This window comes from Lethenteron reissneri, chromosome 21 (genome assembly GCF_015708825.2).
Source record: "Lethenteron reissneri isolate LAM-NWPU_2019-01 chromosome 21, ASM1570882v1, whole genome shotgun sequence".
Taxonomy (NCBI): domain Eukaryota; kingdom Metazoa; phylum Chordata; class Hyperoartia; order Petromyzontiformes; family Petromyzontidae; genus Lethenteron; species Lethenteron reissneri.
Window position 1 is genome coordinate 5782605 of NC_083799.1, and position 17806 is coordinate 5800410.

Sequence of the window (17806 nt, forward strand, 5' to 3'; positions counted from 1 at the left end):
CTCGCCACAGCGAGCACACGAGTGGCGTATGGTATCTGAATCAGTCTTGGACCCTCCATCCCCAACTCTCACCGACTAGTGTGGTGAAATATATGGTCAGACATCGTCTATGACTTAGACGGTGTGGGGAGGCCTTCACCCAGAAGAGGACCGACCATGGACCATCTATATATATAAGTGAAATTTGTGAATGTGTGTTCAAAATGTTTAGCATACTTTCCAACATGCAACAAACTTGAAATTTGGCATGTTGGTAGATTCCAGACTGTACACAATGCAAAAAGTATAAAAAAAATAGACTTTTGTATTTGGGGGGGGGGGGGATGGAGTGCAATAATGGATATATTTTGCACGGAAAGTGAGCGGTGACGTCACATCTGTGATGTCACCCGCATGCAGAAGCGTCACGCAGTATGCCTGCTGACGTCATGCATTCCCCCCCTACCCTCCATGTAGGCCGTGTATTAATCCAAGACAAGAATCCAATTCTCGGGCGAAGCCGGGTGGTAAAGCTAGTGAATAATAAAATGTTATACAATACACAATGTAGAATAGAATAGACTTGCACCTTATTTTTCATTAAATAACTTTTCTTAAAATGCAGTCACCCCTTTTATTTATACAGATAGTATTTTGATATTTAGGGGAAAATTACGAGGTTCTAAAAATAGTCCAATAATCGGTCACTGTCACATCTTTAGTAAGCGTATCCTCAACACTCACCCCCAGTTCCATACAACATCACCCGAGTGTGTTCCTGAATATGTACATTTAACTGCATTTGCATGTATTGTATGCAAACAAATGTGCTAATGTAATAGGCAAAAAATGACCACATTCAAATATCAATATCGTGTAATGGAGAACATCGAAGTCACCATACAATTTCTATTTGAATACATGAGACTTTTTACACATTATGTCACCCAGAATGCACCTCATTACGTCTCGGAGCTAAGCAAGCTTGAGCCTGGATAGTTTTTGGATGAGCGACCACCGTGCATAACAGGTATTATAGGCCGGGGCGCTGCATGGTAGGCAGTGCAGGAACCTCCATTGTTGCACATTACTTTATATGCTTCCACATCTATTTTCCATGCCTTCAATCCACTGACCAAGATGGTGAAATATGGTCAAATAAGCTTCATGACCAGCACAGGTTTGGGGAGGCCATCATCCAGGAGTGGATTGACAAAGGGCTGTACATATTCTTAGGTTTTTTTCGGTAAAGTCACGTAGGTAAAACATTAAAATTAATAAAAGTAAAATAAAATAAAAATCACGTTTCGGAGGCAACACAAGCTTCCGTCTTCAGGTGGAACCGTCACAGCCACGACAGCTGTATCAAGTAAATGAGAGATTGCAGGAGCTACCACTCCGTTTATATAATTATATAAACATTATATAAACGGAGTGGTAGCTCCTGCAACCTCTCATTTACTTGATACAGCTGTCGTGGCTGTGACATTATATAAACGGAGTGGTAGCTCCCGCAATCTCTCATTTACTTGATACAGCTGTCGTGGCTGTGACGGTTCCACCTGAAGACGGAAGCTTGTGTTGCCTCCGAAACGTCGTGATTTTTATTTTATTTTACTTTTATTAATGTTAATGTTTTACCTACGTGACTTTACCGAAAAAACCTAAGAATATGAATCCTTGCAGTCACGAAAGCTTCAAATCTAGGGCTGTACATATTGCTTTTTTTACAGGAGGCCCTTCAATGAAGAGACCACTTCTTCATGCGGTCCATACAGTCTGAGCTCAGCCATACTAATACTGTGCTCCGAATGACATCGCAATGCAGTGGTTGTGGTCATACCGCCTCATGTTCAAAGTAGAACCTGTTTAGTATTCGAAAGACTTTTTAGGAAGGTCCTGCATTGGGATGTTCAGAAAATTCATTTTTAAGTAGTGTTTTGCTACATATGGGAGGAAAACTAGAGTGCATGGTGATACCTCACAAAGCATACCAGGATCTGCACAGGTGGGCCTCTTTAATCCACTTTCTGTGCTACCATCTAGCCACCTCGTAACCTTGTTGGTTTTGGAGTTTAAAATAAATATGTGAACCACATACTCTTGCTCCCATCGTGCAGGATTACAGGCGTGTGCCTAAACCACCTAAGCCAACCCTTTTAAATTTTGCAAAAATTTTTCAGTACTGACAGATATTACAAATCAGCTTATGAGAAGAATATAACTTTTTTCCAATTAAACAAGTAACTTTCTTTCCTAATCAAAAAGAACAGTTATGTACGTGAAAAATACACTAACAAGGACAAAGTTCAGTCAAAGTTTCCAAGCTCAAAGGTCATACTTAGCTCTAGCACCCAATAGAACATGACCCAAGCAACAGAATTGTTTCATGTAGAAAACGGCAATAAACCGTAGCTGATGGAGGCATTGTTACGGAAAAAAGTCGACACGCCACACTACAGTACCAGAGGGGAACAATTGCAAGGCGAGTGCTCAGGTTCGCTCGCACTCGGCCAAGGCCAACAATGCCGCCTGCAGCACAGCTGGTGACCGGTAGGCCACAAATCCATCCATATTGGCCCACATCTCAGCCCCTTTACCGTTCGGGAAGGGCTGGTGGTAGACAAGCTGCGGGGGTTCCTTCCCTTCTTCGCCTCTCTCAGCGACGCCCTGCCGGAACGACGCCATGCAACGCCGCAGGTTGGCCACGCCGCCCCCCAGGGATCGCAGGACCGCGTGGGGGGCGCAGCTGTCCCAGGCATACGTGGTCTTGGGCTTGGTGCACACGTAAGCCGAGACGAAGCCCTCGGCCACGCACAGCGCCTTGTAGCCAGCACCGGCCACCAGCCGGACACGTTCGCTATCGCCACCGCACAGCTTCCCCATCGCTAACCTGACGTGCTCGCCCTCGCTGCCGCTCATCACCACGGAGAGGTCCACCGAGTGGGGAGGGCCTTGGATGGAGCTCACGCGTACCCCGTCGTAACACAGGCCCCAGAAGCCTTTGCCTGACCACCTTGCAGCGACACCACAATAACAAGAGAACAGCAGTTTAATATTTGATATTAGTCAATGGTGTAAAAGGTGACGGGTGCAGCACTGCAAGTATTTGCTCAAAGCACTGTTGGTTGGCAGGGCCTCCACTAGAGAGAGTTCCCGAGAGTCTCTAGAGCAGTGCTTCCCAAGCTTTGTCACTCTCCAGCACACTTAAGCTTGCTTCATCTTCAGGGCACACAGAACCAAACAACAAATCACTGAGCCCGGGTGAGAACCGAGAGGGTTTGGGGGTGGTGTTTGTCATAATAACATTTAAATATGAACTACAGGAAATGATCGCAGAACCGATTAAAAAAAGTTGCAACGTTGGGCTCAAGATAAATTAGAGCAAAACAAAAGTCACGTACAACTAAGTTGGCTAAACATTTGTAGATATGGGTTGGGAAAGACAACTGGAAAACATATCAGAGTACCTATAATCTAGGTTTTTTTGGATTAGAAAGCGTAATTATAAATGTGTCGTTAAACCCGCCACCACCCGACAGCCAATTAGTAAGGTTCACCGGTGTGTTGGAGAGTAAATCCACAACATTTACAATTCGAGTACGACGTTTCGCCAGTAATTGCAACCAGCCTCATGAAGCGACAGCCAGAATTGTGGAGAGATCCTCCTGTTTCGGTCGTCAATAAAGAGATAAATGTGATGTCATCACTTGTGAGCAAATCAAGTGCAAAGATAAGAGGGGGAGTGAGTTAATGTATTCATATAAATTACAATGGATATCTATTATTGATTGGCTTATTCACAGTTATTCAACATACATAATGTATATTATATATGTACATTCTGCTGTTCTTTTATTATCAGATCGGAATCTATTTGATGTAATAAAGAGGCAGACAAGAACAGACCGGAGTATTTTTGAAAACTGAACTTGATAACACGCACACCATGGAGACGGAGCTATCAAATCGGCTCTTGCTCAAGAAATAGATGGACTGGTAATGGCTTGGTGAGACCTTCATCCAGCAGTGGTTTGATCATTGCTGTTAAAGTGTGGTGCACTGCACTTACTATATTCAAATAAAATGTGTAAATTTTTACACATTTATAATCTATTACTGCCAACTCTGTAGACTTCAATTATTTCAATGCACAAATACTTTGTGAATGAAGCATCAGTCACGATTGACACTGCTGTAGTTTCCCATAATTTAAGATCCAGAAAAATGTTGCTGCTTCATGCAAGTAAGGCATGCAGTACATGAACAGCATTATTTATAGAGACCACCTCTGACCAGTTTCAAGTGCACACAATGAATTAAGGTGTATATATATATATACACTCCTTGACAAACCATTTAGAACCTGCAATGTGCCCTGAATTTTAGAGTACTGTGTGCTAAGAGTCAATGTCCCTCTTTACATCATTCTATGTTTTATAAATTAATTTTAAAAAATCATCAGATTCCCACAAGCCAAGCAGGCTTGTGCCTTGTATTGCCACAACATGTGGTTTTGGCTTGGGCTGTAAGGTAGCCAGGACATGGCAGTAGAGCAATAGATTGCTGAATATATCTGTGGAGAGTGTTACCTCCTCGTTTGCTTGGTGAATACTCCAATTATCTCCCACATTCCAAAAAGTCATGAAGAGAATTGGTCAAACATTTCAGTGCAGAATCCTCATTTTTTTGTAAAGAGCATGATTATTATTCTTACAATAATTCTGCGACTATGAGACGTATACATACCTACCATCTTATAATCCGGTAGTTGTATGTGACCATATTTGTATAGATTTTTTGACACCATGTACGATTTTGGCAAGTGTCTTAACTCTCTGGATCATGTGGTAATCCAGAGACTACAGTAATATAATTCCCAAGAGCAAAACAATTCAGTGGCAAATGTCACCTGGAACTCATGGAATGGCATGTGTGTGCACTGGTTATTGTCACCACAATAAAATAAACACATGATACGTCATCTTTCACTGAAACACATCGACCTGTAAAACCCCCCACATTTCCTAACACATCCGCCCTTCTCACAATACATCCCAAACACACAGCACGAGTGAGAGGTTTCGAAGAACCAATTGGCGAGGCCTACGTGCGCCGAGAGAGAGTGTGCCCTCACCTGCCAGTGTGCGGGTCCCTCCTGACGAAGGGCTGGTTGACAACGCCCATAATGGGCAGGCCGTCGTGCCTCCCGTACGCCCCAACGAGAACGGTGACGCACTGCAGACCGTGCTCAAACACCCCGCCTCTGCCCTTGTCATCCGACGCACCCTCGATGTACTGGTTCGTCGAGTCTAGTCAAGCACGCGTGCACATACGTCCCCAGGAGAAAACATGTTCGTGAAAATATTTACAGCTATGAATTGTAGCTATAGATCATGGGTGTGAAAGACCCAAAACAGAAAATCCCTGGGTTTGATCTTCCACGGAGCTCATCGTACACCCAAAACCGCATACGCACAAACCATGGCAGATGCAGATATCTGATGAACAAATGGAAATTTTAAAACTCTTCAGTGTAACGGTGGTCATCCAGAATAGACCATATAACATATAATGACGCAATGCCCGATCCATAAATACGAAGGAGACATTACAACAATACATTCTGCTGCTCCTGACGCGGTTATCTGGCTTTACCACCTGAATGTGAAATTGTAGTTGTTGCTGCTCTGCATGGGTGTGGAACATTTTCATTCCTGAATTGGACTTTCAAATAGCTTTGGGGGGCCACATATCAGTTGAAAGTAAACGTTGATCATCCGAGGTCTGTATGCATCAACTGCGTGCTCAGACCTACTTAAAAGATAACCGCTGACGAAGTGGCATGAAGTTTAAAACCAATGTTGCTCGGTCGAAAAGACAGTAAGACGCTTGCAGTGGCAAATAAACATCGATTACGGGTTGTTTCGAAGTGGTAGGCTTCATGTGGCCTTGGGCTACATAAATTGAAGTCGTGACCTGGATTTGGCTCATAGGTTCCACACCCCTTCTATAGATAAATCAAAGTCTTGTTTAGGGTCTGCGTGCTGCTTACAACTACACAAGTGTGCAGACAATGGTCATGTTACCGCAATATTACCAAGTTTGTGTTTGGTTTACCTGTGCTTGTTTGTTACGCTTGTAACAGGTAGTATAATGGTAGATAAAAGTAAAATGTGATATAGAATATGGTGTAAGATTATCCTTTGTCATGAGAATGACAAACACTGACCTAATGGACGAGACGTTGCATGGTTAAACATGCATGCTATGAATTCAGTGTAAAATGTACGTCCCCCGCAATAATGTGTTTTAATATCAGAGCAACATTCTATCATGTTATCTGTCAGTTATAATCATATCCTGTAAAAGTTATATGATGGGGATAACACTACATTGGGGACACCCTGTAAATATTGTACTTAATGTTCCCACAAAAATAATTTGCCAGAGAAGCTAAGTGGTATCAAGTTAGCAAGTCTGACTTTCTAATGAAGCTTTAAAAGTATACTTTGGTTTTTTCGGTAAAGTCACGTATAAAAATAAAATAATAAATTAAATTTATTTTTATACGTGACTTTACCGAAAAAACCAAAGAATAATTCCTGCAGTCACGAAAGCTCCAAAATTAAGATTTAAAAGTATAATTTTAAAGTATCTGCATATAAAGTATTGTATTCTGATTGCCACATTTGACCGAAATTATGCCTGTTACTGCATTGAACAAATGTTTTCTTTACTTGTAAACACCATTTATCTATTTACCCAGGAAAGACTTACAGTGTCAGGACTCTGGAGGGCTCCACATTAAGGGATGTTTAGCCAATATCATTCGCGTACAGATGTATTTTGAATTTATTTTTCGCACCGTACGTAGCCAAGAGAACGGGCATACCCAGGAAACTGTGCATATGGGACAGAACACTCAAACCTTCACACAGAGAGATTCAATCCATTACTATCCTGCCTTATCCTGGCTACCTGACATGCACAAAAAGACAGATCCCCGTATAGCCTGTAACAGACTGTATGGGCAATGGCTGTTAGCGAGCACCTATGAAGGCCGGCACAGCACACAAGGGGGTGGGTGGCCAACGCCACGCCTGACCGCCTTTGTCTCCCTAGTGGCAATGTTTACACATCGCACCAGTTACTCATTTGAGGCTGAGTCGACCTGAGGGAGGCCCAGGACCGGTTCAAGTAATCGTCACTGGGTGTTGGCCATGAGCGGGAATCGAACCCGGGTCGCCAGGTTCGTAGCGCAGCGCGCTCCCGCTCCACACTTCACAGGCACACGAACACCACGACACAAGCTATTCTCTGGTGGTCTCCCATCCAAGTACTAACCAGGCTTAACTCCGCTTTGCTTCCGAGATCCGATGAGGTTGGGTATATTCAGAGTTATTTGGCTTCGGGGCTCGTAGGGCAGCACAAACATGGGTGCGTATTAATGGGCACAGCATAACTTGTGTGTGGAAAAAATGGGTCAGCTAAGGGTTGGGGATACAGTGCTGTTTGTAAAGACAGCTGTACTCTGAACTGCCACTGCAGAAATTGTAGGCGTACACGCGTGCTTCAATGGAAACCGACGTCTCATTTCCCATGACGTCCCTAGGCACACAGTTGGCAAAACAGCAGGCTCTCTAGGCTATACAGGCACAGTGAATAATGCGTTTTCTTACGACATGTCAAAACAGAGCAAGAAGAAAGCAAGTGACTAAAACTGTGTTTTTATTTTTTAAAATATATTTGGTTCTTATACTCAAATTGAAATTATTTTGCATTTAGCACACTTGGGAGATATATCATTTACCAGGCATGCCCAAAATTACACAGTGGATTATGGTTTTTATTGGAAATTGTGAAGTTTAAACTGATCCATGTTTAACATTGTGAAGACATTCTATTGAAATACAATTATCTATCTACAAAGCACAGCAGTGGACGAATTAAATTGTTATTTCATTAAAGTGATTAAACAATCCCCTTAGCCTGTTAATTTACTTTATATCACATGCAGAGGAAGCGAAAATAAATCATTCTGGGGTGGAAGGCACAGGTTGAGAGCAGATGTTTGCATCGGGGTAGTTGCAGTCACCGAGATGTCTGGGACCGACCACATCGCTACTTGATATTCATGCAGGTATCCAGCTGCAGGACAGGTGATTGCATAACGCAGATGGAGATTTCGTACCTCACGATCCATCACTCAAACCTGCGTAGTCTACTGCTGATTCATCAATAGCAGTGCCTCCAGGATAAATGAAGATTCTAATTCAATTCATATGCTGACTGCATTACGGCCCACTCTTAAGTTCTATGGCGCTTTGCTATAGGGCCACATTACCCCCTGATAAGCATTCTTCTTGCATTGTTGGCCTAGAGATGCTTTTTTCCATTAGGGGAGGAATAAGGGAATAGCCAAAAAAGGGCATTGGCAGTCCTTAATTTCAGAAGAGGCAGTGCCTAGGTTAAAACAAATGTTGAGGGAGGGGTCAAGTGCCCGAGTTTAAGTGGAGGCTCCACCGATGAGAGTGGTTTTCTATCATATAGGACATGGGCATTTATCAGGTGTGAGGACTATTAGAACATCGACCCAGACCAGATATTTCACTTGCCAGTCCCACATTACGTTGCATCACTTTAGCGGTTTTAATTTCTTCACGTGGCCAATAATAGTAAATTATATAACTATCTTAAACAAGTGGGTTATGAAATAATCCACTCTTATTTACCATATAAATACATTGTTAGGACTGACGTTTTGATACCTTAGGTGGTCATATTCACATCACATCTTGGCGAACCAAGAGAAATACATGTTCTCGGGCCAAATTTGCTTCTTTGTTATGAGTAGAAACGTCAACACATTTTTTTTTACCAAAAACTGTACGCAAAGCGACATATTTCCCAATACCTCAATTGGACCACAGGAGTTTCGCAGTTTTGTGATGTTCGTAAGTAAGTCGACTTAAATGGTATGTGGATGAATACTGGTTTTTATTAACTTTATGCTTCAGTAAACAAAAAAACTTCCTCATGATAAGAATACTGTAGGCCGAGGCTGTGGACTGTATACACAAGCAAGTGCTGTGCACTTTGCCCGGTGCAATTATAAACCACACAACTCTTAGTGAATTGAAGTTTGAGGAAAACATTGTGCAGCCCAGGTAGTTAAGGCAATTAAATGGGGTAAAAAAACAGAACCAGATGCTCTGCAGTACTCATAAATAATATAGAGGACAGGTTAATTGGAATTCATAAATTCTAAATATTATATTAAAAGATGTCAAAGCAAAAGTAATTTGCATTGGGAAATCTTTTTCAGTCAAATGTATGTAAAAGTGGGCACTCCACCATTCACATTTAACTGCTAAACTAAAGGCAAATTTTACGATTGTATTTCTGCTAACAGCTAAATGTGTTTTTATTTTGGCAATCAAAAAATAAAAAGCCTACCACTTAAGCTACCTTTTTGTATTCTTGGTTCTTTCGGTAAAGTCACGTATAAGGGAAACAATAAAATAAAAAAACAATAAAATTCTCATGACGTTTCGAATACAACACAAGCAATCATCATCAGTTTTCATATTCTTAGGTTTTTTCGGTAAAGTCACGTAGGTAAAACATCAAAATTAATAAAAATAAAATAAAACAAAAATCACGACGTTTCGGAGGCAACACAAGTCTCCGTCATCAGGTGGGACCGTCACAGCCGGATTAGCTGCATCAAGTGAGGCAATGATTCAAGATGTAATCCCTTAACAAGCAAGTTGAGGGGGAGGAGAGGGGGGGGGGGAGCTAATCAGAATGTGGTAGCCAATGAATGGAACGTATCGGGAGGGAGGGGGGGGCGGGGCTCAAAGACGGCACGGAGTGCCAACATACAACGCATCGGGAGGGGGAGGGGGGGGCGGGGCCAAAACTGTGCAACGCATCGGGAGGAGGAGGGGGCCAATAGATTCAATTCAATCCACTGCTGTAGTAACATCTCCTGGCCACCTCACGGTCGAAGCCTACAGCACCTGATATTCCCAGGCAGCCTGCAGTCCAGACTCTGACTAGGCTCAACCTGAGATCTGCCGAGACCGAGTACATCCGAGGCAATTTGATCGTAAGCTCATCCTCTCCCATGGGCTACACCTACCGATGGGGTCGACCCACACCCCGAGGTCCTCGGGCTCCAGCTTCACGGCGATGTCCTTCAACCGGGGATCGGGCGCCAGCCCGGAGTCAGAGTGCACGGCATCGGCGAGGAGGCGAGCGGCCTGGTGGTTCCCATCCAGCACGAGGGTGAGCAACTCCGCCGTGTCGGCGGGGGTGGCGCACACCTCGATGTATACCGTCTCACCTGCGTGCACGTGCGGGTACGTTCGAAAAATTAATGCAGCACAGCTGGTGGGCAGGCATGTTAACGATGCATCGATATAAACCTATCCTTCAGATGACTGGGTGCCTCAAATGTGCTGAGATGACACTGCTGATATCCTGGGTTAAAATCCAAGCAGCCTCCTGTAATTAAACTTGCTTCTCAAGTGTAATGAGTTGATGGTCTCAGCTCGGTCACCAATGATTGCACAAAACAGCCATAACATCACACTTGGTCCTGTACTTAAATTGACTAAATTCGGTTTGACTGTCATGCGATGAACATTATTCTCAGTGGCAACAGAGGTCGAAAAATGATATTCTGGAAAAACAAAACTGCGCGGAAAAAGTTGAAAAAACCTGTGCAATTAGGAACATAATTGTTTTTCATCGAATCGTGACCCAGAAGCAAAATTAAATGAATCGCTGTAGAGGAGAAGAGTTGCATGCCCACTGTGAAGATAAATCCTGTTAGTTGGCATTCATAATCGTGGTATGCGCACAACGGGTGGGATGGAATGGTGTAGCAAGCACGATAACTTTTACATTATTAGGAACCCAAACAAAACTGCTTACACACAACAAGTGCTAAACAAAGCAATTACTTTCAACATTTGCAATGAGCACAGGAAGCACTACGAAGCAAAACTTACCCAAGCTATTAGTGAACTTGTTGCTCTCTTCTCCATAAATGTGCCCTGCCAGACCTGGGAACTAAACACAATGGACACAGTGGGCTTGAGGGAATTTGTTTCATATTACAGCAGTTCCAAACAGGGAGATTGATAGCTATGGCTCTGAAACACACAAACTACTAATACTGGTAACCTCCTTGTGTCCGTCGTGCAGGGAGGGGCTGGGTGGGGTGGGGAGGGCCTGGGTGGGGAGGGGCTGGGTGGGGAGGGTGGGGCTGGGTGAGGAGGGTGGGGAGGGGCTGGGTGGGGAGGGTGGGGAGGGGCTAGGTGGGGAGGGTGGGGCTGGATGGGGGGTGGGAGGGGTGGGGCTGGGTGGTGAGGGGCTGGTCACCCCGTGGTGCCCTTATAAAACTCGACGTTCAACCTACTCACGCCGGCTTGTGCCTGCCCTCACAGTCGGGCATATTTGCGGAATACACCACGCCGCCGTTGACCCTGGCCATTGACCGAGTAACCCAACGTTCCTACCAGCCCCCTCCGCAGGAATGTGTTTATGTGTCCAAGATCACTGGAAAGTGAGCCAGACCGGATTATAAACCAAACAATGGAGCTCTGCCTGGATTCTCACAACAGTGTTACATGGGCTGACATGACACCAAACCCTCTCTGTTACCAGTCCGTGCAGCTCACATCTAAGAAGTGTGCTGCTGGCCTTAACGCAGGCCACCCTCGAAATAGAGTGGTGATGTTACAAGTGGTGATGTCACAAGAAATGGATGTGCAGTCAATGATCAACTAACAGGCCATATTTTGGTTTTGAAAAAGACAGCAGAAATGTTTGACAGATTTTAAGTTGCTTTCACTAAACCCAGGGGTCGGCAAGGATGATAACAAGAGCAGCTGGTTTTTTTGTTATCCGGTAAAAAACTCAACATTTCAAAAGCCGCAATGCATGTGAATACAAGATGGTCCTTCATAAATAACATCAGGAAGCAGTCCTTAAAGAGCCGCATGTGGCACTAGAGCAGCAGGTTGCCGACCCGTGGCCTAACCCAAGTGAGCATATTCTAAACCCTGTTAAAATAGACTGTACATCTATTTTAGCCTATTTCAGGCTGTGGAGGGTTAGGACGGGAAGTCGTAAAGGAGACGGAAGAAGAAGAGCCACCGAACCCATAGAGACATGCGACTCATGAAGCATTGGGACAAGATGCGAACCATGCAGGGCCATACCTGGGCCGATGAGTCTAGTTGCCTCTTGCTATGAGAACACGGTATACGTGCTCCAATGGTGATTTACGAGTAATCTTACAAAAGGTTTGGCCCATCCACAATCACATGAAAATACAAAAAGGTGGCTTCTTTCCCCTTGTTGCCCTGGTCATATTGCCTTCTCATTGTTTGTGTTTTTGTAAGAATGCTGTAGATGCCTTGGCATTCAAGTCCCTAATAAACGCAAATCCTTATACACGTGAAAGGACACACCTCCTGCAGACCCTGTAAGTCCGGAAAGGCATTGCATAACACCGCAGTTTTCCTAATTACACAAAAAATACCTCAATTAGATGTATATATTTGTAAGTTGTATATTAAGGTCTTTGTAGATCAGTGTCCAAAACTAAGTTAAAACCAATGAAGATGACAAAGAAGATTCCAATCCTGATAATAACCGCTCTCACCTTCTTGCCCACATAATGCTTAATGACCTCCTGGATGAGCACGTCGGCCAAGGTCTTGAAGTCGCTCAGAAACTTCTTGTTCTTGTCGTCGCCCGTCTTCTCCTCCACCAGGAGGCTGAAGAGTGCCTCCTCGGCACGGCAGACACGCGCAATGTTCGCCGCTTTCTCCGCCACCTCCAACAACGAGGCCAGAATTTCCGCCATGGCCTCAAGGAAGTCTCAAGTTCAGCAGCAGTGAGGAGGGCGGCTTGACTGCACACAAAGAGATCAGCAGAGTGCAATCCACGCTCACGCAAACAAAACATCTGGGTGCCCAAGTTATGAGTCATCATCAGCAATGATCAATCCATTACTGGATGAAGGCCTCCCCAAGCCGTCACCATCTTTCACAATCCTGCGATATAGCAATCCACCTAGCAATTGCACGCAAACCGATTTCATTGCTTTATCTTCACTTTTTTTGTACTGGCACTCGTTATTTTCAATCACTGGCCGTTACCTCCTTTAGCCACATATTTTTCTTAACAGTCAATACTATGTCTTCAACCTGCGTGTGTTCCCTAACTCATGTATTCTTCTCCTCCGTCTGTCTCTTCATGTATTTCCAAGCGTGCATCACTCCATGTTTCTCTGTGCCGTTTCAGTATTTGTAATGAAACATAAAATCCGCATTTCGGATCCATACATCATAGGTAATATGTACTTGCTATGACGTGATATGTTGCTTGTGCCTGCAAATACAATAAATGTTGTGTATGAAATAAGGTATGCAGTTTCACCAACCTGGAGCATTAAATATTGCCATTTAACAACAGGTAGAAGATAGAACAATTCTAACTTAGGATTGATAATTATCTGTACAATACACACCCTCTGAGCTATCTAAGAGGGGGGGGGGGGGCATGATTCACATCTTGATGAAAAATCCAAAACACATCGCCTTGCCAACTTACCATTGTTAGTGAATGACACAATGGCACGGAATGTATTCCGTCCATAAATTGGACGTAATGGAACATGCCTACACGTGAAGAGGCCCGAGTTTTGGAGGAAATTGCGGGCTGTGCACAGCACGCAAAGGTCAGGATTTTCCAATCTCTGCTATAATCTCTTTGTAACCTCGGTTTCGTACCTATACACCGCTGCTTATGAGTACCTGCTCCAACACCGAGTAAGTTTATTCCAGTTCTACATAGCCTACCAATTGTTCAGAATTATATCCCGAGATACAGAGGAGTGTGCTTGGCATGGGCCCTGGTGCAAGAAATGAAATGTGACCCTCTATTAAAAGTGAAAAGCTCAAGAAAGCTCACTTAACGGCTGTGGGGTCTCTTTTTTTAGCTGAAATGTTTTTTTGTGAGAATGCTTCTAATCACGCATGTCCTGCTGTGTGGTTATATAACCACGATACTTCCTGGGGTGGCTAGGGTCAACAGTAAACTAGAAGCTCCTCTGCATGAAAACAAATGCCTCAACATCCATGGCAGTGCACGTCCCGTATGTGGCTGAAAAGATCTCGTGATCTTTTTTTTTCGTAAAGTTCTGCACCGGATGTTTGGTCATCTAATTCTTAATACAGTAGTTTAGTTTGTTGGAAGAACTCACAGTATTGTACCCGAACAAAAAGATGAGCACATATACAAATATAGAGACATGTCTCATCCACACATCTGTCTTTCCACATGAAACATAAATGTATATATTTTATACATTGTTATTATGCCCTTCTGGGAGTACATATTTTCAGCAGCAACCCCTGGACCGTATGTTGAACTTCTTTCGCACCGTACGTCGCCAAACATGCTAAGCGGTCCGGGTTCGACGCACAGTATCTCATCAGCACGAAGATGAGTGTATAGTCCTAACCAGTCCGCAATGATGGGTTCGTGAACCCATTTGTTGTTGTGGCCTCCTGGCAGCCTCGTGGCTCTGGAAGCAAAATACATCGACGTGATCCACCAACCCTGGTCTCCAGGACAGGTGCAGATCGTGTACCACGTCATCATCACACACACACAGCACACACAGTAACACACACAGCACACACCGTAACACATACAGCACACACCGCAACACACACACAGCACACACTGTAACACAGGACAGGTGCAGATCGTGTACCACTTCATCATCACACACACAGCACACACAGTAACACACACACACAGCACACACAGTAACACATACACACACTGTAGCACACACACAGCACACACCGTAACACACACAGCACACACACAGCACACACTGTAACACACACACAGCACACACCGTAACACACACAGCACACACAGCAAACACAGCACACACTGTAACACAGGACAGGTGCAGATCGTGTACCACTTCATCATCACACACACACAGCACACACAGTAACACATACACACACTGTAACACACACACACAGCACACACTGTAACACACACACAGCACACACCGTAACACACACACAGCACACACAGTAACACACACACAGCACACACTGTAACACAGGACAGGTGCAGATCGTGTACCACTTCATCATCACACACACAGCACACTGTAACACACACACACACCGTAACACACACAGCACACACCGTAACACATACACACACTGTAACACATACAGCACACACTGTAGCACACACACTGTAACACACACACAGCACACACCGTAACACACACACTGTAACACACACACAGCACACACTGTAACACACACACTGTAACACACACACAGCACACACCGTAACACACACACTGTAACACACAAACAGCACACACCGTAACACATACACAGCACACACTGTAACACACTAACACACACTGTAACACACACAATGTAACACTGTAACACACACACTGTAACACTGTCACTGTAACACACACACTGTAACACTCACTGCAACACACACACTGTAACACTGTCACTGTAACACACACACTGTAACACTCACTGCAACACACACACTGTAACACTGTCACTGTAACACACACACTGTAACACTGTCACTGTAACACACACACTGTAACACTGTCACTGCAACACACATACTGTAACACTGTCACTGTAACACACACACTGTAACACTGTCACTGCAACACACACACTGTAACACTGTCACTGTAACACACATACTGTAACACTGTCACTGCAACACACATACTGTAACACTGTCACTGTAACACACACACTGTAACACTGTCACTGCAACACACATACTGTAACACTGTCACTGTAACACACACACTGTAACACTGTCACTGCAACACACACACTGTAACACTGTCACTGTAACACACACACACTGTAACACACACAGCACACACCGTAACACACACACATGTAACACACACAATGTAACACTGTAACACACACACACTGTAACACTGTCACTGTAACACACACACTGTAACACTCACTGCAACACACACACTGTAACACTGTCACTGTAACACACACACACACTGTAACACACACACAGCACACACCGTAACACACACACACTGTAACACACACACTGTAAGACTGTAACACACTGTAACACTGTAGCACTGTAACACACACAGCACACGCCCTGCCTCGACTGCTACTCCCCTTGCGTCTCCTCGCCGCCGCAACAGATTCCGGTGACACCGACAAACTCGCGTTACAAACAACAACAACAACGGTCAACAACAACAACCTTGGCGTACAGAAGCAGCGAACACAAACACACAAACGCCGCGAAAAAAACATCGCAGCGGGGAGTATCGTCCACACCGTCTTTGTTGTCCACTCGATGTTCGACTCCGACACACGAGGAATGATCTGCGATGTGGAAAGGAGAGAGGTCACCACCATCACCACCACCACCACCCAAAACCACTTCCACGATGCCCCGCGGTGGTTGACGAGGCACCGGCCGCCGAGTGTTGGAGGGGGCGTGGCCTCGGTCCGCGGTGAGAGTGGGGGGCGTGGCCTCAGTCCGCGGTGGGAGTGTGGAGGGGGCGTGGCCTCGGGGCGCGATGAGAGAGGGGGGGCGTGGCCTCGGTCCGCGGTGGGAGTGTAGAGGGGGCGTGGCCTCGGTCCGCGGTGGGAGTGTGGAGGGGGCGTGGCCTCGGGGCGCGATGAGTGAGGGGGGGGGCGTGGCCTCGGTCCGCGGTGGGAGTGTAGAGGGGGCGTGGCCTCGGTCCGCGGTGGGAGTGTGGAGGGGGCGTGGCCTTGGGGCGCGATGAGAGAGGGGGGGCGTGGCCTCGGTCCGCGGTGGGAGTGTGGAGGGGGCGTGGCCTCGGTCCGCGGTGGGAGTGTGGAGGGGGCGTGGCCTCGTTCCGCGGTGAGAATGGGGGGGCGTGGCCTCGAGCCGCGATGAGAGTGGGGGGGGCGTGGCCTTGGGCTGCAACGAGTGGGGGGGCGTGGCCTCGGGCCGCGATGAGAGTGTAGGGGGCGTGGCCTCGGGCCGCGATGAGAGGGGGGGGCGTGGCCTCGGTCCGCGGTGAGAGGGGGCGTGGCCTCGGGCCGCGATGAGAGGGGGGGGCGTGGCCTCGGTCCGCGGTGAGAGGGGGCGTGGCCTCAGTCCGCGGTGAGAATGGGGGGCGTGGCCTCGGGCCGCGATGAGAGTGGGGGCGTGGCCTCAGGCCGCAGTGAGAGTGGGGGGCGTGGCTTCGATCAGCGTTGAGAGTGGGGGGCGTGGCCTCGGGCCGCGATGAGTGGGGGGGCGTGGCCTCGGTCCGCGATGAGAGTGTGGGGGGCGTGGCCTCGGGCCGCGATGAGTGGGGGGGCGTGGCCTCGGTCCGCGATGAGAGTGTGGGGGCGTGGCCTCGGGCCGCGATGAGAGTGGGGGGCGTGGCCTCGGTCCGCAATGAGTGGGGGGCGTGGCCTCGGGCTGCGGTGAGAGTGGGGGGCGAGCTGGGAGACACCGCCCTCTCGTGGGCTGGCCACTGGCATTGTGCAACAACATCAATATGATATTGTTGGTTCTTTCGGTAAAGTCACGTACAAGGGAAATAAAAAATAATGTTTATTATTATTTTATTATTTCCCTTCTACGTGACTTTACCGAAAGATGGGAAATAATAAAATAATAAAACATAATAAAATAAAATTCTCACGACGTTTCGGCCACAACGCAAGCAGCCGTCCTCAGGTGAAGACCAGGGCTGTGTTATTTCCCTTCTACGTGA

General features: G+C 46.0%; 1 protein-coding gene across 1 annotated transcript; it reads right to left on the minus strand.

Moving 5' to 3' along the window:
• Positions 1–1573: 1573 nt before the first annotated feature.
• INPP1 (inositol polyphosphate-1-phosphatase) lies at positions 1574–16571 on the minus strand. The gene is made up of 6 exons (XM_061555609.1): positions 16407–16571; positions 12662–12913; positions 11001–11061; positions 10127–10330; positions 5117–5291; positions 1574–2995 (listed from the first exon to the last, which is right to left on the minus strand). The coding sequence occupies exons 2-6, from the start codon at positions 12863–12865 to the stop codon at positions 2473–2475; spliced, it is 1167 nt and encodes a 388-aa protein (XP_061411593.1). The 5' UTR covers positions 12866–12913; positions 16407–16571; the 3' UTR covers positions 1574–2472.
• Positions 16572–17806: the final 1235 nt, after the last annotated feature.